Source organism: Pelecanus crispus, chromosome 10 (assembly GCF_030463565.1).
Source record: "Pelecanus crispus isolate bPelCri1 chromosome 10, bPelCri1.pri, whole genome shotgun sequence".
Taxonomy (NCBI): domain Eukaryota; kingdom Metazoa; phylum Chordata; class Aves; order Pelecaniformes; family Pelecanidae; genus Pelecanus; species Pelecanus crispus.
Window position 1 is genome coordinate 16,211,759 of NC_134652.1, and position 14,251 is coordinate 16,226,009.

The 14,251-nt window shown below is 46.7% G+C and overlaps 2 protein-coding genes across 2 annotated transcripts in view; both read right to left on the reverse strand.

The window, feature by feature from the left end:
- The window catches only part of OGA (O-GlcNAcase), a 457,590-nt gene that overhangs the window by 319,456 nt on the left and 123,883 nt on the right, over positions 1–14,251 (reverse strand). The gene's annotated exons all lie outside the window — the stretch shown is intronic.
- Positions 1–14,251, reverse strand: part of FBXW4 (F-box and WD repeat domain containing 4) — a 62,202-nt gene that overhangs the window by 4,642 nt on the left and 43,309 nt on the right. The window contains exon 6 of the mRNA XM_075717666.1: positions 9,918–9,983. Coding sequence (XP_075573781.1) covers positions 9,918–9,983 — 66 coding nt within the window. The remainder of the gene's footprint in view (positions 1–9,917; positions 9,984–14,251) is intronic.

Sequence of the window (14,251 nt, forward strand, 5' to 3'; positions counted from 1 at the left end):
TTGCTGGTTTGTTAATCAGTTCAACCCTCCTGCCCCAAGAACATGTCAGCCAAAGCAGCTTTCAACTGGGAGGTCCAGCCCCTGCATACAGCAGCAGTCCTTTACCAGTTTACAGAAACAACACATTAGTTGCTACAGTGAAGCACTTATAATCTGACACCAGGGGAAAATCATACTGTGCTGTACACTGGGCACACAAACCAAAAGACCTAAGAGTTCTGGCATGGGCACACTTAAATCAATAAAGCAGAACATGACTAATATCTGCCCCATTTTTCAGCAAGTTAAGGTGTCTCTGGACCAGCTACCACCACGCCGGGCTCCATGCCCCTGCAGCCATGCTGAGCCCATGCTGAGAAAGGAACTCTCCGCTACCATAAATCTCCCAGCCTTGGGATCACAAGTTAGGGCCCACAAATTGTCCAGTCTTCAGTATCCCAAATACTCCCTGCCCTCAAAGCCCAGTCCCCAACAGCTTCCACTTTGTAGGGAGCAAAACCCACAGCTAATCCTTAATAACCCATAAAGGATCAAGATAACCCATCAAGGGGCAACAGAAAAGCAGCAGATACACCAGCACATTACCAATGCTTTTCTAACAACTTACACAGGCAGAAGATATCTACTCACTGAGGGACAGAAAGAGATGTGATAGCGATCTTGAACCTATCTTGAACTTCAGATAGCTATCTGAAGTTTCTCACCAGCTTGCAGAGATCACCAGCGCCAGCCAAATGCTGGGAACAGTCTTCTCCTTTCCTTTCTGGACCCTTTTTCACCCTCTGCACCCAAACACCTTCCAAAAAACAGGTAGCTGATCCTCAGCACTTCAGAGGCCAGGGTGCCCTGTCCTTGTTATGCGCTATGAAGGTTACTCAGCAAGTGAGTGTGAAGCCCAAGCAAGACCAAGCACGGAAGGTCCACACCGTCTCCCCACTATGCCCTGGCCCTCCAGCAGTAGCAAGTATTCGTCCTCACCCCAGCAATATGAAGACAAACTAAGATCAGTCATGGCAGAGCCCAGATGGTTGGTTTCCAGATAATCCATGGGATGCTGCTGTCACCAAGTTAAAGCCATTTACAGCCTCCCAAGCCACAGAGATTATTTGTGTGACCATAAAAGCTCAGGATTTCCCTGAGACCTTGCTGATAGCTGGAGTCCAAAAGAAGCCTGCACCTCCCTCCCTGCACCCTGCCCATTTGCTGCAGGTCTTGGCCAGCTGTCTCCGATATACATGAACTACACTCCAAAAGCTGGAATGAAACAATAAACACTTTTCTCCACCCCACCCCCCTCAATTTTTGGTGACCCCAATTCACTAAAATTGATATGATACAAATATGCAAATTCTAGGAAACTGCTGAATTCAGAACATCTGCTGAAAACAGAGATGTGCGAAATTGAGGACATACTCATTCGCTCTGGAAACCTCATCTGTGAACCGTGATCATCCATCAAAGAGGAGAAGCCATTGCACATAAGCAGGTGACTATTCAGAAACCAAGCAGAGCTCTAAACCAATATTTTAGCCCCAATAACTACTTGCAACAAGCCAGTTGGGAAGTATTTACTTAAAAAAAAAAAGTGGAAAGAGCACCGTTCAGTTCAAAACAGTGGGATATTTGTGCTGAGTATCAAACAGAGAAAGGAAACAAAACCCATTTAAAAATAATTATCCAGAGCACAGCATCTGCACAGCTTCTGTCATCCAATTTGGAGAGAACACCAAAACCAAAGGGCAGAGCTAAGCTGTTGTCTCTTCCAGGCACTTCGCAACAGCAGCTGAGGCACCCAGGGGATGCAGCAGCTTATGCTAAGAAGGGAAAGGCTTGGTCAAACAACATCTATCTATAATGTATGTAGGGAGAAGCATAGATCCTTGGCAAACTTATTCTTCATAGAGTTATCCTACCCCAAGGCCACCCCTGTGTTTAGCCAAGGCTACTAATTCCTGCAGGGAGATGGGGGATTGGCTTGGGGAATTTTGAGGGAGCACCTCCATGTGAAATGGCTCAGAGATGCTGTTATAAGTGATTTTGAGGAGAAATGCCTCTCTCAGCTTCCTCAGCACAGCTGAAGGGACTCAAGGCAGTAGGGGGGAATGACACCAACGATGGTTTGAGATTGTGTGGGGGGAGAGACAGAAGAGGGAGTTTTGCCTTCTTTTCTTCTGCTTTCTCTGAATTGGCCCACACACGCTTTAAATGGTCCAATAAAAAGATACAATTTCTTTACCTTTCCAGCTCTGGGACCCTGTGAGTTTTTGTTGTTCGGGTTCCCGTAAGGTTAAGTTCAGAGGATAAACTGACACGCTGGGCTATGGGAAAAAGCCAGTTTTTTCAAATAAAGCCACAACGGTGCAAAAGAGACCCTGCTGGGGCTTTTATTTGGGAAAACAAACAGAAATGGCACCAAGCCCTTCTGCTTTACGAACCAATTTAACTATAAAACCAATGTTCTCCCTCTCGGGGGTGAGGAGGGGAGAGAGACAGGACATGACAATAGTCCAAAACCTTGGGGGGAAAGAAAAAAAAAAAAAAAAAGAAGATAGGACAAAAAAGGTTGTCTGTCCCCTTTTCTTTCTTGTCCATGGCTCCTTTTCTTAGCACACGTGTGTTCTTGTAAAAACGATTAGATTGCAATTTGTATAACATGGTGACCCCCAAATTCAGACATTTAACCCCTTTTCTCTGCAAAGAATGTCAAGAATGTCTTCTCTGTCTTTCTTTCCAACGGGAGGAGTAGGGGGGAATTCTCTCAAACTGTGATTTCTTGGGGGAAGAGAAAAAGAGGGAGGTGAGGAAAAGAAACAGGGAATTCTCAAAGCCTCTCGCCTTTCGCCCCACTTGTGTGGGAACAGGCGGCTGTATTGCTCCCTTTCTGGACAGAGCTCTGCAGGTCTCCTTTAGTGGGGAGACAAAAACATGGAGAGTCCAAATCAAAACAAAGCCATCTGTTTAAATGAGCTACCGCTAGCCAGTGGCAGAGGGGGTTCCTCATTCACTCCTTCCCATTCTTCTCTCTTGTCTCTGTTGATTCTCCCTCAACCCAGGGAAAAATAAAGATTGCTTTTGCTTTGGCTCAGAGGGATGAAACTGATTGATGCGCTTGGAGTGTCCAGCCCCCACCCACGCTCTCTGATTGTTCGGGCCCTTGTAAAGTTGTCATAAATACGCCTGAACAGGAGTACAAAGGCCACAGCATGCCCTGGACATGCACACATCCAAAGGGCAGGAGCTGGCCTCACGGTCATCTGTAGTGAGACAGGGCCAAGACTGCCATGAGGAGGAAAGGATTTAGGATAAACACCTGTATGTTCTTCCTCTTACAATAGTTTGACATTTAGGTTAAGACCCACCAGAACCCTCTTAACAAAAGGAAGGCAGAAGATGCCAGCTTATGTGAGAGGGTTCAGAAAGACGATGTCAATAAAAACCCCCAGAAAGCAGTAAAGAACCACAAGGCCCCAAACAGTTTTGAGAACATATGCATACCATGGGAAATACATTGCACAGACAAGACTGAAGCTATCCATTATAGCCAAGAGACAGAGCTCTGAATGCAACAAAGTCTGCTAAAAGGAACAGTCATCAAGAGACCACCACTCAAGAGGCTCCCTGCACCAGCAAGCTCTCTCCAGCACTGGCTCAAGTAGTTGGCCATAGGCCTGGTGTCCTGCCTGCAACAATGCCCAAGATCTCAGAGCAGGGAATCAAATCCTACAGTTCAGAGCTGCAGAACTGGGGTAGGAATTTCCTTCTGGCCTCATCAAGTGATTAATTCATGCCTGAAGGTAGAAGACCTGTTTATAGCCAGTCTTGCTGCTCAAGTCACAAGTGGAATTGCCAGATCCATGAAGGAGGACCTGCTTTTCCCTTTGCCTATGTCTACATCTAAACTCTCCACCCTACCTACCTTACTGCAGAGGGAATGGTTCCCAAGGACCAAATTAGAAATCCAAAGACAGTCATTGTGCCAAACTGATTTAATATGAACAGGCCAAGAAAGGATTCGCCTGAAGACCAGAATTCCCCTACAACAGACCCCAGTCTGTCACCTACTGACTTTTTTTTTTTTTTTTAATTTCCTTTGAATTTCATGAAGAAGGCATGGCATTTGTGTTCCTGATTAACCATATAAATGGGAACACCCAGAACTGATGCTTTAAGAAGAGTAACCAAAGCCATCTGTGGATGGGATGGGGAAACAGCACAGCAAAAACCAAGTAGGAGCACCTTGGGGAAAGAAAATGCACAGCCATCTGAGGAAGGGCAGCTACCTGTGGATCATCCCACTGCAGTGAGTGGAGGCAGTAGAAGCCACACGTTTGCATTCACTTACCTGATGTAAGCACAGCCCACAAAGCTGTTTAGCTCACTGTTGGACAAGTTTTGGATTGGTTATTGTGATTTAAAACTGTGTTCAGCCAAGACAGGGATGCTGAGAAAGAAACCAAAGCCTCAAAGGAGTAGGGACCCTCTTTCCCACAAAGCCTGGAGAGAGTTTCCTTGGCAAAAAAAGATGCTTGGCACGATGAATCTATAGAAAAGCAGGGCAGAAGAGGGGATTCTGCATCTACAGCGTGGTATTATGATCCTTCTGCCCCCCAAGTCCCGTGAAACTGTTATCAGAGGCAGGATGACATTTGCTATCGCTTGTCTCTCCTGTTACCAGATATATCCACCCAATTCTCTGTAACTGGATAAATCCAGTTTAGATGCCTGGGTGAAACAGACTCCCCACACTTCTTGGAGTCGGTTACCTTTCCTTTCGATCTAGCAACTCCAGTTCTGAATCCATTTGCTCCCTTCACCCAACAAACTCCTTTTGTTATTAAATTAGATTGTCTCAAACTTCCTTAAACCTTGGAGTTCAAAGCTGTGGAGAGAATGGTATTCTACAGAATTTGTTTTAGAACACAACACTAGGAAGTCTGCTTGTGCATCTTGGGCCAAGCTTCTACATTAAAAGCTTTTGTTGAAAACATTTAGCAAGCTTTATAACCAAGAACTAGACCTGCAGATTCTCATTTCATTTACCTACTTCCACACATCAAAAAAAAAAAAAAAAAAGAAAGAAAACTGGAGCACAACAGGACACAAAGCCAAGAAGGACTGGATTTAAACAGGAAAGCATCAATAGTGATCAGCTTACCAGGGTGTTCAGTGCTATACACTGCAACTGTCAAATTACACTCACTGTTTAAGAACAGCAGAAGGAAGCCCAAATTTTAAAGCTCTCCTTCCTTGTTGACAATCGCTCACGTTCACTCACTCAATGGCTCTAAAGAGCCACCAAAGTGGATGCAGATCAACATACACCGAAATTTGAAAGACAGCAACTAATTCTTGCCCACCCCACTGCACAGACAGATGTAACCTAGCAAGGGTCCTATGGAAGCACATACCAGAGATCAAGCAGCAGCAAGTTAGCAAACTTCAGCCAGCTGCTTATGATGGTAACGCTCATGCTGGCTCACAGAGAGAAAGAGCACAATGCAATAGCACTAGAGGCAAATACGGATTACTAACCTGCTCAGCAGCTGCCTGGCTACACTGAAAGACTCCTCCCCACCCCTCTGCTGAGGGCACCAGCCACACACCTGAATCTCCCTTCTCCTCCACTCCCAAGCCACTCTCATGAATCCTCCACCTCCCACCTCCCCAGAAACGTGCAGACATCAAAGGCACCTGCTTTGAACACCTGAAGAGCAGGGGGGGGCCTGACGGTCAAGAAATGCAACTCTGTATCTTCCCCTTCCATGCACTCTCTATTTTTTTTTCCCCATCCCTTTGAAAAAGGTGGCAGAGATAAATGGAGAACAAAGAAACAAGAAAAAGCCACAGCTTTGGCCCACACCCTGCCTATTACTTAAGGGGGAAGGAACTCTTCCGAAAGAGGAGGAAAAAAATGTGCTCAGACACAATGGCTCAAAAGGCCAGGCAGCAAACCGGGCCACTTTGTACTGCTAACAAGGGAAACCTAATTACAGGAAGAGGGCAAAGAGGGACAGATAAAAGGGATACAAAATTTCAACATCTGTTGCCATAAAGGGATAAGAAGTGGGGAAACGCAAAGTGTCAGTTTGGTGTCAGTGACAGCGTAAAGCCACTTTCAAAGGGCTCAGGAGAGGGAGAAAAACCGAACAAGAAATTAGAGGGTTCTTAAAAAAAACCAAAAAACAAAAAAACCCACTCTGCCAAAAATGCTTTCAAAAGCAGGGAGGAGATGGACAAAGACTAGATATTTAAAAGGTAGAGGATCTGGGGTGGCTTGCAGGGCACAGCTAACTTTGGCTCAGTTTTCACAACAGCTCTCGTGCCCTGTCCTGTGTCTGTCATGTTGTGTCACAGGAAAGGACAATGTAGGACTTGTGCATTCAAAGTGTTTACAGCATGAGGACTACCATGCCAGACAGATCAGCGGACCATTTCAAACATCGGGCTTGGCAGAATAGCTCCAAGAGTTGCTGCAAAGCAACCTCTGGAGTAGCCTACCTTATGGAGAAGCATCCTTGAGGCAGGGGCATTTGTCACCTAAAGACATGCAGACCACCACGATAGGCCGGGGAGCAACAGTTCTCCACAGGCAAACAACAAATGCCGGCCTTGGAGCTGTTCCCAGTGGCGCATCACCCTCATCTCCCAAGGAGTTTAAACTCCCAAAGGAGATAGAAAGTGGGAAGAGAAAGAAAGAGGAACAGGATCTGAAGAAAGTTTCCTTTTCCCTTGCTTGCCATTAACTGGCTGTTCTGCTGAGCCACACACTACTACTGGCAGATGAGACAGGAAGGTCTGAGCAGAGAAAAGCAAAAAGGAGCAGTGGTACCTGACCTGCAAGAGGGGCAGCTGCCATCATATTCCTCACTGGCACAGAGGGCAAGGGGACTTGCAAGTGGCCAAGGAGTCAGCAAGGCCTGATACTTGGTGCAAGGACACAGGTTAGTATCCAGTGGCCCATACTGCTAATCGTCCTCCTTTCCTGTGCAGACCTCTAATCACCTAAGTTATTCACAGCTCCCCTCCACACACACACCTTGATCCCGAGTGGCAATAAGTGCACAGTAACTTCCCCACACCTAAAAGCAATCAGATGGCACAATGTAGCATCTGTGGGATGAGGTACGTCCTCCAGAGGTGCAGCTAGCCAGCTTCAAAAGCATAAGAAAAAAAAAAAATCCTCCTTCATTACAGGAGAAGGGGCCAGGTGTAGCAGCAGCTGGAATTTCAGCCATCAGAGACAGTGTCTTGGCATTATGCGGTCATTCCCCTGCTTTAGACTCCCCTTGACAATTGCTTGTTGCTGCCTGTTGCAGCTTTGATCCAACACCATCATCTCAGCAGTCAGAAATGAAAGACAGTTGTGGGGGTGGGATGCAGCAAGAGGCGTTTCCTTTCCCCACTAAAAATTTCCTTGCTGCCAAACCCAACCAAGCCCTTTTCAAAGCCCAGAACATATTTCCAGGTGAAGACATTATCCCCTTCCTCTTGGAGGGATGAGAATGGCCGCCCCAGGGTCAGGGAACAGCGAAGGTCATAAATACGAAAACATACCATGACCAACAGTTACAAGCACCAGCCAAGGACTTATCTGGCCTGGAACTAAGAAGATCAGTACACAAAAGGTTATTTAAGCTTTAAATCCTTTTGTAGCATGTTCCAGCTCTCAGCTGTTGGGGAAAAAGACCACCTACCCCAAGGGAAGAGAATGCCACAGAAACTGCTGCAATGTTACTTACACGCACCCCCACGCAGAAAAAACCCAGCTAACTGAACTAATTGGTCTTGGACAGCACTAAACATCTAAGTGGTGCTAAGGATCCTGTAGTTTTAAAGAACACATCTTAAGCATTGCTCTACCCTGCCTCATTTTTCTGACAGAGAAGATGCCTGGATTCTGCCCTTAGAGATAATGTCCTTGTCATGTTCAGCCTCTGTGGGTCAGACTCTGGCCCTTTGTGGCTACAAGGAAGGGGTAAGCAGCAAACTCGGGGGGTCTGGCTCTGTCTGCCAGGTGTTGTCAGGACACATTGGGCACAGGAGGAGCTTTTCAGTCCTGGGTAGCTCTTAGATTTTGAGTTTCCATGCCACGCTCCCAATTCCGGAGTCTGACCAGGGAGACAACATGCATAAGCCTCAAAGGAAGAAATAGCATTTCCCTACAAGATCGCTTCTGGCAACCACTGGAGCCTTCAAAAATTAATCCAAAGCTCTGCTGGGAAGAACAACAGTTTATGGAGTAGTCAATACCTGGAAGGACAGTTCTGTACTCCCTCGCTATGAATGATCACATCAAGCTTCATGTGCTAGTTTCCCGGCCGTGCTCCCTACTCAGTCTCTTGCCCTGCATGCGCTGACGAGACTCCCAGCTCACACACAGGTCCCCAGAGAGGAAAAGACCCAGTGGCATGGTGCATTCCAGCTGTGACAGGTGAAGAGGGAAGAATAAGTCTGACACTCCAGCCATTGCAGCAGAGGCCCAGTGGCCTAGGTTGCCTGGCTTTTTTATTTGCCTGTCACTCAGGCTTTGACGTTATTGAAAGATCAAACTCCGTTGTGCCTGTTCATTACCTTAATCCTATTTTCTACACAGCTTTATTATCTCTTCAGGCTTCCTTGGGAAAGGCTGTCAGAGAGGCTGGGGCAGGGGGGAGAGGGTTGCCCATCTCCTCACCCCTGTCAGATGCCTCTATTCAAGAATAGCCAGAGGACTTGATGGGCAGGGGTATCACAGCACAGCCTGCATCCTTCTGGGGTGCTCCAAAGGCACCACTGGACTAGGTCACCGAGAAACACACACCATAGCCGAGTGGACTGGTGCTGTCTTTCCTGCTGTAGTTTACCCTTTGTGGGATGCATCCTTTGCAAAGTCTTTATTTTTGTTACTTCAGAGAAAAACAAACTGGTTTATATTTGTATTTGATGCAGTTGACTCAAACAATCTAAACTATCTAAACTACAGATTAGAAGGCAACTGGCCTCAGACCAGCCCTGCATCCACACCAATCCTCCTCTACCTCCTTTCCCCAAATACAGCTCTGCTGACACCCCTCAGGCCCCTTCTGCCATTGCCCCCCTCTCTCCCCTCCCAGAGTCCACCAGTTCACCTCAATCCTGATGGCACTCCCTTGATAATCTGCACCGTGCCACTCCTACCCACAGCATACCTGTCCCAGAAAGCTGAGCTGCTGTTTAATAATCCTGCCAAATATTTGCTATCTGTCCATCACTACACAAAGACCCCTAGGCTGCGAGTTTCAAATTTGTCAGCAGTTGAGTCTCACGTCAGGATTTGAGGCCAACATTTCCCCAGTTGCTAAGGTCAGCACCTTCACTGAACAGGAACTCTTCAATGGCCCCAAATCAGAGGCCACAGCAATTAACCTCCTCAATGCTTATTAAGACAGAGAGAAGACAACATGCTTAAGTCACTTCTGTAGATAACCTGTCGCCACCCCTCACCTCCCTGAGCTACCAGAAACACCAGCCAGGGCAAGATGACTGTAGAGCCTGCAGCGGCCTCTGGCTTCTGAGCACCACAGACAAGTGGGTGAACGGGAGGATGCAGATCACTTTCCTCACCCCTCTGGCTCAGGCTGAAGGATCAGCTGAGACAGATGAAAAGGAAGGTGTAGTGGTTGTATTCTGACTGTATATGGGTAATGGGAAGAAACTAGGATGGCTGTGCCATCAACTAGAAAAGCTGGGAAGAAAAGTTGAGCTGCTCCCTACTGAACCAAAACCATCCCCCACATACACCTTTCCACACCAGCGTGTTCCATCCCACATCTCGTGTTTAAACACCTCTTGGCTACATGGACTAAAGGAATGATTTTACGGCATCTCCAATATTGCATTTCTCATTGTTATTCACTTTTCTCTTCAAGTCCCTCCCTGTAACCTGGAAGCTCACTCACCTCTCAAGGTCCCAGATTCTCAGAGGTGAGGTGTGTCCACAGCAGGCTGTCCCCGTCACAAATGAGCTGTTTAAAAAAACAAGCAAACAAAAAAACCCCACTTACTAATCCTCATGTTCTGAAGAAATAGTGCATGAGCAAGACAGAGAAAACAGGCTACAAGACAGTCTTGAACCAGAATTCAAAGTCTATTTCAGCATGTTCCACCGCTTCTCCCAAGGGCCAGGCAGCAGCAAGGGGAGAGGTGCTCCAGAGCTCTCAGTAGCTGAGCTTACCAGATGCAGCAGGTCACAACTGCAGAGAATTGGCAGGACATAAAGATGTATTTGCATATGCAAAGGGAAAACCTAAAACAGGAGCAGCTGTAAATTGCAATGACATTTTCAAAACAGTTAGCACAGTACTCAGCACGTTTCATATACAGTCAGCACTGTAACCTGCAGAAAGACCCCATGGAAAATTCTCTGTTACTTCCTACTTCATGTCTCGCTTCTGTTTGCTGGCAACTTCTGAGCACAATCATGAATTGGCTGCAGTATCACAGGCCTAACGAATCACAGAATAGAGGTGTCTGATCCAGCCTGCTCAAAGCAGGGCCAATTTCAAAGCTGGATCAGGTTGCCCTCCCCAGTGCTCAAGCACTCTCTATTAGAGGCAGCACAACTCCCCTGCAGCATTATTTGGCTCAGTTCACACTCTCCAGCAGGATCTACTCCAACGTCCTCTTTGGCGATGCTATGTCCCTGCTGTACATGCTGGCTTCAGAGGTCGCCTGACAGCCACTGGCCTCAAACTAGTTGATAAGACAGAAACAAATGCTTAAAATCAAGCAGCAGGAACACGGGTGCTGTGGCTCTCCACACCACATTGTTTTGTGCCAACTTCCTATCCTCAGTCCAAATAAGAGAAAGCAGCTCATACAAAAATTTCTAAGCAAGCTATAAATGACCTCTCACAAAGCCACATTTATTGCAGCTACCAAGAATAAAATGCCAAAACTATGTTTAAGTCTTTGCAACAAGGATAGCATGAATGCAGGAAACGGAGCCTGCTTTAAATATAAGCCAGCTTTATGCTTTGCCTAAACATCTTTTGCAGCATGACATGGTGCTGGCAGCTGAAAGAGGAAAGCAAAATAAGGCAACATGTCATGTCTGTAAAAATAGCAGGTTTTAAACATTTCTTTGATCCTCTACAACAGTCTTCCTTTGGAAGTCAGAAGGTGTCTCCAAGCCTCTACTGTACCAGGAAGGGATTCTTGCAGCATCCTTGAATTCTGTGAGAAGCACTACTGCTGGTGTTACAAGGCACCCACCATCAAAGTGGTGAACATGCACTCAACTCAATCGAAGCCAGAGAAGAGCCATGTGGAAGCAGGGCCAGAAGTTAGGACTCCTTCTACTCCTAGCTCTGTGGTTTAGCTGAGCAATTGGTTTCTCCAAATCATAAGGCCAAACCAGCACTGCCAATACACTCTGCAAAAGAGGCAAGCAGAAAACATCAAGCAATCTCAAAGAGCTATAGGAACCAAGGAAGAGCTACAGCTACCAAGGCCCTCTTTTGTTGCTGGCTTTATCCCTCCTAACCAAACTCACATACCTGGAGGTGTCCACAAGAACTGTGACCCTTAGCTGCCCTTTAGGGCTAGATGAGGCCTGCAGCACCAGAACTATTTCAAAGTCTCTGCAACCAGGCTGTCTTACATGCAAAATCCCAGGTTCATTGGCAGTGCACATGCAATTGGCCCAATGCACGTGTAGCACAGGGTTCTCTGTACAGATGCTGCAGGGTGTACACATTATTCTTCTCCATTGAAGTCCCTGACCAAAGTCTGAGAGTCTAAGGAAAAGCCAATTCCTGTTGCTGTGCAGCAGCCACAAGGACCAATTAGGAAAGTATGCAGCATTTCATATTTGGAAACAGGGTTTATGCTCAGTATCTGCCTTCTCTCCGCCATAGTGCAGGACAAGAGGGAACTCTTCCCTTTTGCTAATGTCTCCTATCTCAGAGGAAAACAAGCAAAAGACACCCACTCTGACAGCTCACCAGTCAAACCCCATGTCTGGAAAGCAGCACTTTGGTCAGGGAGTCCCTCAGCTACAAAGCTAGGTGTTGGGTTCTGTCCCTCCCTCCCCAAACATAATCCATTAATAACTACTAAAGCAAATTACCGTGGTTAGAAACATAATAGCAGTCAAGGAGTCAGTCAAGCAGGCAATTGGGTGCTTAAGATTTTTCTTTTGGGGGACAAACTGACTCTGTCCCAGGAGAGAACGCCCTCACGTGGGAGACAGGCCCCTTTGTGCAGAAGGTATGCGCAAGGCTTTGATGGTTGCCACAGGTCTAAATTAGCATGGAGGCACATCAACAGGGAGAAAAAGGTGGGAGGAACAGCAAGGTCTAATCCCTGCTCATGCTGTCAGTTCTGGACTTCAGCTTTCCCTCCTCAGTCCTTACCCCCACCCTTCAAAAAAAAAAAAAAAAAAAAAATTAGCATTAGATGAAGAGATTTCTCTCCAGCATCACACACAGGCCTCAGGGCCACAAACAAGTCTCTTCTGAGTAAAACTGACTCCATTCAGTCAACAGGAATTTTGTCTCATACTTCAGCAGGATCAGGTTTGCAGTCCTTATCTTTAACAGGCTGGAGCCCATTAGCAAGCAAAGATAAGACTTCTCCCAGAAGAGCAGGGCACCTTCACTGCCAGGATTAGAAAGCAGCATTCACAGGACATGCACAAGAAGTGGTACCAATGAGAAACTGTCAAAGCCTGGGAGTGAACTGACCTGGAAGTCTGGATTCCCAGGGGATGATATAAGGCCCCTCACCTTGAGTCTGGTCTGCAGGCATACACCGTCAACCCCCAGGCCTCTCATAACTGGGAACCTCGCAGAGGTGACAGTTTCCCTCCAAGCAAAAGGGCAACACAAGTCAGCTTTGGTAGGTCTAAAACAACATGCAAATAGGAGCTAAGCATGTAGAGCTTGGCTCCAAAACTTCTGAAACATCATTCAACAGAACTGAAGCCTCCTATCAGGCTTGCTTCTCGGTTTACCTTTAACAAGGCTTTTTGACTTAGAAAGCACAGAGCACACACCAAAAACCTCTGACCTAAAGAAGTGCAACCTCTTCACAACTGTTCTTGCCAGCTGCCCAAGAGAAACAATTCAAGCTGAGTTACTAGCTTCGTGAGTGTCATTTTCTTTGCCTACAATGTTTTCAGGAGTCAGAGAGACTGAGGAGAGACTAGATTAGTAATAGGAGAGCACAAGATACACTATATATACTACCGCAGGGATGACCCATCTCTCTAAAGTATATATGATACTACTGATGTATACAGGCACTGACCAGATGCATCTACACGCTACATAAGAACTGCTATGTCCAAGCTTCAGATGGCCTTGGAGATGCAAAGTCCCTTACCCACTAAGCTTTCCTCTGCCTCGTGAAAGCTGCTGGGTACCATGACTACAAGCTCCCTCCAAAAGGCCCCTCTAATGGTAAAATGAGCACCATTGCAGGGCTTCCATAACAGGGCATGTTGTCTTCACAGGGATCCCCCAGGAGGTAAAAACAAGCAAGCCAACATAGCATTTCCACCTCTGCTGTACCAGGAAGGTGAGGATTTTGCAGAGCATTAAGACGCACATACTTCGTACATAGCATGTTTTTGTTGTCCAAAGCAAGGCATTTTCCAACTCATCTGATAACTTTGGAGTTCTCTTTCCCATTATGAAACTTCTTAGTGAGAAGGAGGAGGTGGGGGGAAAGGAGGAGGAAAAAGAAAAAAAGAAAACTGCTTCTCCTGAAGCCAGACCTTCTCTATGCTACAGAAGAAACACTTCATTAGAGATCATCCCCACACAATAAAAGCTGGGGCAGGGAATGAGAGAGAACACATATCCTGGCAGTGCTTTTGGAAGAAACACCAGAACTTCTCTCCATCTGACTGACTTGTGGTTGTTGAAGATCCCATGGCATTTCTGGCAACAGCAGCAGCGCTCTGGCTACAGTCCAGCTGCAACGATCCCATGCCTGCTCCCAAGGTGACAACTACACAGTTTCACCCCACCTGTGGCATCCCTCTTCACCCCATCCTGGACAGAACATTGCCAGATGTGGATGAACCAGACGGAAAGAGGTAGCTGCTCATCAGTCCTTTTGGAAAGCTGCTGTTTGTCATGAGGCTTGGCAGCAGTCTTGGCTCCAGAGATACAAATCCCATTGTACAATATGCACCTTCCTCACTGTCAAGCCAGCCTTCAGAGCAGGCACTGCCTGAGCTGGGAATCCTGCAATGCAAAGTCATTGAAGGAACCTGGATGAAACA